The sequence below is a fragment of the Planococcus citri genome, chromosome 2, assembly GCF_950023065.1.
Source record: "Planococcus citri chromosome 2, ihPlaCitr1.1, whole genome shotgun sequence".
NCBI lineage: Eukaryota > Metazoa > Arthropoda > Insecta > Hemiptera > Pseudococcidae > Planococcus > Planococcus citri.
In genome coordinates, this window is record NC_088678.1 from 49390255 (window position 1) to 49396254 (window position 6000).

The 6000-nt window shown below is 30.3% G+C and overlaps 1 protein-coding gene across 1 annotated transcript in view; it reads left to right on the forward strand.

The window, feature by feature from the left end:
- LOC135836250 (mucin-5AC) overlaps positions 1-5527 on the forward strand; it is a 172140-nt gene extending 166613 nt beyond the window's left edge. Inside the window, exons 7-10 of the mRNA XM_065350964.1 lie at positions 1269-1474; positions 3852-3982; positions 4412-4570; positions 4694-5527. Of these exons, the coding sequence (XP_065207036.1) occupies positions 1269-1474; positions 3852-3982; positions 4412-4570; positions 4694-4852 (655 nt within the window). The 3' untranslated portion in view covers positions 4853-5527. The remainder of the gene's footprint in view (positions 1-1268; positions 1475-3851; positions 3983-4411; positions 4571-4693) is intronic.
- The last annotated feature ends 473 nt before the right edge of the window (positions 5528-6000 follow it).

Genomic DNA, 6000 nt, shown 5'->3' on the forward strand with positions numbered 1-6000 from the left:
GAACGTACCTACATTTTCCCAAATTAACTTTCGGTTGAAATTTTTGCTCAAAAATGGTCCATTTCTGTGAGAACGGATCTGTTTAGGAGAATTCTAACGCCAGAAATGAGTTTACCGTACCAAAACCCCCATCCATAGCCAAAATTTCTTCTTGATCAGTGACAAAAAGTTTTTTCTCAAAAAAATGTAAAGAGTATTTTTTTTGTAACGCTTTAAAATTTTTTCAATTAAAAAAAAACGAGGTATTTAAAAGTGTTTTATTGGACTACTTTGAGGTCGTTGAGTCCGAATTCAATGTCAGTTTGTAGCGACCGTCATAGGAAAAATACAGATTTTCCTTGAAAAATCAAATTTTGCAAAAAATGGTGAACGAACGCTCAATTTTGAGCTCATTTTCGTACCTACTCTGCAACCAGAAACTGGCAAGAGAACCGCATTTTTATTATTTATTTATTTATTTGTTTTTCATTTTTTTGAAAGAGAGTAGAATTATCCTTCTTCCTCCCTCGCCCTCCTCTCCTCGCCAAACTAACATCTCAACAAAGAATTTTTGATCTTGAAAACAGGAATGTTATTTTTCAATCCTAAAAAAATTCAGTTCCTCGGTACAAAATATTTATGAAATTAAGAAGCATGATTCAGGTTTTCTTGAGAAGAAATTCGGCTCTGGAGTTGTGGCTTAGCTGCTACGTTCATTTACGTTGCTACATTAAAACAGTCCGCGAGTTGGATGATGTTTTGAATATTTTTTAATGGACAAAAAATCGTGCTAGGCTTTCGTCAAAACAACCTTTTTTTTTCAAAAAAAAAAGTTAATTTGTTTAGCCAAAAGTGAGAGGTAGAGATGAAAGTTCGTTTAGGCAGTGAAATGAGTCATTAACTTTTTAATTCTTTCTCGTTAAGAATTAATCGTTCTTTCGACCGGCTCCTTGTGTAGTTATATTCAGAGAAGTTAGCTGGGATGGTTTCCCTATGAAAGGAAAGACTGTCCATCGTCTCTCGAATAAAATGATTTTTTAGATTAGTACCTTTCTTATTTCTATCAGTTGGGTTTTTTTTGCTTTCATTCCATCATTTTACTGAAGCTGGAGAAATTTACTCTCCAGCTGTTATTTCGAAAATCTCTGTACTGATAATTGATACTGAGGTGCTTGAAACGATTATTGAGCAAATATTTTTGTAGGATTACCATATTTCAAGTTATTTGTATAAGTGATTCATTTAGTCGTATGTATTCTAATATCTAAACGACTGTGTTTTATTTACAGCGAAGGCAGCGTAATCGTGGATTATTTCGTTGAACTTAGCGATCTTGGCCGTACGGTGAACACGGCCGATATGAAAAGACTTTTCCACGAAACCCTAGTCCAAGAAATGGTGACCAGCGAGACGTTTACGTTATCGAATAACAGCGATTATCGTCAACTCAAGCTGGGAAAATTTGTAATCGATCCTGTACATACAGATTTCACTGGTAAGTTGAAGCTTATAATTATGTTTTCGTTTTTATTTTTTCTCTTAAGGATTCACAAGTTGTGTACCTACTCTCGAATATATTTCTGAAAAAGCAAGGATCGAGTACCTAGAAATCACACACATATTGTAAATTTAATTTCAAAACTTTAGAATCAATTTTTTTTTTGACAGAAAATGTTAAAAAATAAGATCTTGTTGAATCAAACATTATTTCAATCATTTATTCGGTATATTTCTACAAACAACCCCCCCCCAGCCACCCTTCACAAATTAACTGCAACCAGTAGACACGTATCCTCCCAGAGCTCAAATTATTAGTAATATGTCAAAAAAATATCTAGTAACTTAATTTAGCAAAAAAACACTAATAATTCACTGGAAAATTGTCAGTGATTTTAATTTATGGGAAGTTACCAAAAATTACTAGTACATAAAAAACATGATAATAATTTTTACCAAAAATTAGAATTGATAGGTATCTTGTTCATTGAAAATTTTAATAATTTACCGAAAGTTACAGTAATTTACCAACGATTAAGGCTACAACGATTTTTTAGAAATTGCTCGTGATTTATAAAAAATTAGCCGTGATTTACAAAATTATCATCAATTTACTAAAAAATTGCCAGTACCCAATTTATCAAAAAATAACCAATTATTTACCAAGAAATTACTAGTTACCTACTCGTATATTGTATTTACTATGAAATTGCCAGAAATTCCAATTCAATGATTCATCAAAATTTACTGAAAACTGCTTACAACTTCACAAATCACAAGTAATAATTAAGCAAAAATGACTAAAAGTGTACCAAAAATCACCATTAATTTACCGTCCAAAAGTAACCAATAATTTACCAAAAGTTACCTGAATTTTACTTTACCAAAAATTGCCTGTAATTTCAAAAAAAAAATTACCTGTAATTTTACCAAAGATTACCAGTAATTATTCCAAAAATTACCAGTAATTTTACCAAAAATTACCAGTAATTTTACCAAAAATTACCTGCAATTTTACCAGAAATTACCTGTAATTTTACCAGAAATGACCTGTAATTTCACCAGAAATGACCTGTAATTTTACCAGAAATTACCTGTAATTTCACCAAAAATTACCAGTAATTTACCATAAAAGTTTTTGTAATTCCAATTTATTAAAATTCCCTGAAAGCTACTTATAAATTATAATTGAGTCAAAATAACCAAAAGTGTAGATGATCTAAAAATTATCAGTAATTTACCTCATTGAAATTACAATTTCAATTTATTGGATATTTCCAATAATTGATATTTCCAATAATTACTGATAATAATTTGGCGAAAATGATCAAAAGTTTATCAAAAATTACCAGGCATTCACCAAATCATTAAAAATGGTCGGTATTTTACCTAAAATTTCTGGTAATTTACCTAAAGTTGCCGATAAATTCATTAAATTGACAAAAAATACATACCATTAGGTAATGGCATTAATTGAAAAAATAACTGGTAATTTACCAAAAATCATTGTCTGCAATTTTTTGGAATATGACAGTAGTTTACCTACTGAAAACTTTCAGTTATTCACAAAAAATTACCAAAATTTACCAAAAAAAATTTTTTTATCATTTTTTTCAGCTGAAATTTATTTATTTTTTCTTGAAACATTATCCCTTTTTTTCATGTTTTTTTAAAAAATTTTTGAATTAAAAAAAATAATATTATAGTAGGTACATAAAAAAATGCCTCATTGACATTTCCATTTTCCACTAAATAATGAGGTTTAAAAAAATACGATATCGTGTTTGAATAAAACTTCTTATTAATGGTTAAAATTTCAACAAATTCGTGAGAATTCACGCTGTATTAGGTTTAACGAAAGAAAAAAATTCGAGTTTATCATCAGTCTATTTGAAAAAAAATTCTCACAGTATACCTACTCATTTGCTCAATATACTTTCTCGTATTTGAAGATGGCAAAATAACTCGGGTTAGATACACAAGAAAAGCTGTCGTAAATCACCTACCAAAATATTACACGCAGAATTTGTATTAAGTTACCCGGTATCATAAAAATGTACAAAGCGTATAATTAAAATGACTTACAGAATATGCGCTTATTAATTATGTAGACGATTATAGAGCCGTGGGTTTAGTTACCTGTATCATTATTGGCTGATTACGTTATCATTTTACTCGATACAATTGCGTTATGTTACGATGCAGTTTGATTAGAGCCACGACTTGTTTAATAAATTTGAAATTTTATCCAAAAATTCGACTTAATATACCTCATATTATTACCTACGAGTACATATAAGTAGGTAATATCATCAACGTGATTCAGATTCGATTACGTAACGAAAACGTATTTTTTTCTTCTTCGACTGTTTCAGTAATTCAGAAAACAATTACACCGGCAGTTCGAATGGCCGAACAAGATATGTGGATACCTCAATGGGCCATTGCAGTCATCGTTATAGGATTGGCGTCCTTGTTATTCGTGCTGATTTTTGGAATCACTGTGGTAAGTTGAAAAGTGACGAGGAATTCGTATAGAGTTAAGCCTGCGGCCACCGTGCTAAAAGTTTAATAACGAATATAAATATACTAAAATGAAAAATAAATCTATTTATCATCTATGAGAAGTGCCTATGCTGTATAAAGACACTTATGGTAATTTATTTTTCTACGTTAATAAAAAAAAAAAAAGAGGCTTTATGAAGTCGAAGTATCAAGATTGAAGATAGAAAGGGAAAAAAAGATCGCAATATTCCTAAGAGCGATTTCATTGGCATATATAAAAAGGAAAAAAAATACCTGCGTCTTGTATATATAGCATAGGTTTAGGTACCGCTATTACGAATGTTGGAGATAAATCTGCATATAGACGAAATGTTAATTTCCAAATCAACGTCAACGAGCTATATACGGTTTTGCGAATGATAAATTACAGGTAATCAGCAGGCATAAAAATTCAAAGAAACATCCGACCGCCTTAACCGAAGAGATGTTGAACGAATTGAATAAAAGTCACATGGGCGGTTTCGAAAATTACGGAGCTGATGATCTATACAATATGGAAGATGTCTGGAATGAAAAACCTTTCAAAAAAGTAATTTGATTTTTTCCCTCCTTGTACTCGAATAATAATATATCTAATAATATTGTATTACCTACCTGCGTATTGTATGTGCCTATCTGTACTAAATGGTATTTTTTTTTTATTATTTAATAGCGATCTAGTTATTATCACGATGGCAGCATGCCGAATATCTACGATAGCTGGAGATCAGGTTGGAATGGATATTACGGTAATAATGGTAATAGTTACTACAATGGAAGTATCCGCAGCGGATATTCTAGAAGAAGATCTGATTACGATACGAATTTTTAACCAATTGGGTATTTTATTTTTATTTTTGATGATATCAAATTCTCATTGACATACTTGATCTGATCAAGTTCATAAGTAATGTGAGATGATTTAGGACATATTTTTGTGGACCTATTTTGGCGGGTACCTGTATAGATAGGAAGAGATTTTATGAAAAGATAGCTAAAGCTATGTGCTTAAGTAATGCTATAGAGTGGAGTTCGCTTACTCTATGTAAAAGTACCTATTATATGAACGCCTTGTGTACTTAAATGTGTGAATTTTATCATTTTTTTTTTACTATTATTTCATTTGATTTTTTTCTCTCGTTATTCTGTCAATACTTTGTATATTTTATTACCATTTTTTTCCTTTTTTTATACGTCGTTTTATAAAATAATATTTCGTTGTGTGTAATGTGTGTGAGAGTGTATTTGTGTAAATTTGAATTTGAAAGCTCAAATATAGTAGAAATTAAATTATTATTTTTGTTTAGCGTGTTTTTTTTTGTGAAATGAAGAAGAATACTCGTGTTTTATGTACCTAGTTTTATTGTTATGTGATAATTAATTAAACATATCATTATATATATTTATTGTTTTGGAAAACTTCTTGATAATGTGTAAGTTTTCTGTCTCTCTCTCTGTCTTTTTTTGTACGTACTATTTTCTGAATATAAAATCAGTGTTTTTGTTACGAGTTTGTTTGTTTTGTTTTTGTTTTCAATCGAAGATGTGAGGTGTCTCTTTCCCCTCTTTCATTTATCAGAGTGTCCATTCTACTGGAAAAGTCTGGAAATTTCGTAATTTTCACGGAAAATCCCTGGAATTTTGAAAAAACGATCAATCGCGAATTTCGGATAAGGACCTGTGATGAAAAAAAAACATTATTTTTTGCATCTCGAAACACAAATTTTCGAAAGCTTTTGCCCTCGCTTCGCTCGGACTTCTTTTCTTTTCTTTTTCAAGAACAAGATGAAAATTTCTACTCGTATACAATAAAAATCAAGCTATAAAGCTAAAAAATGAACTCCTCACAAAAAAACATCGTTTTTATGCATCTCTAAATAGGTACAAATTTACAAGAGCTTCGCTTGGGCCAATTTTTTTCTCGTTTTAAAATTAACAAATTTCACATTTTGAGGCCTCCAAAAATCAAAAAAAAAAAAG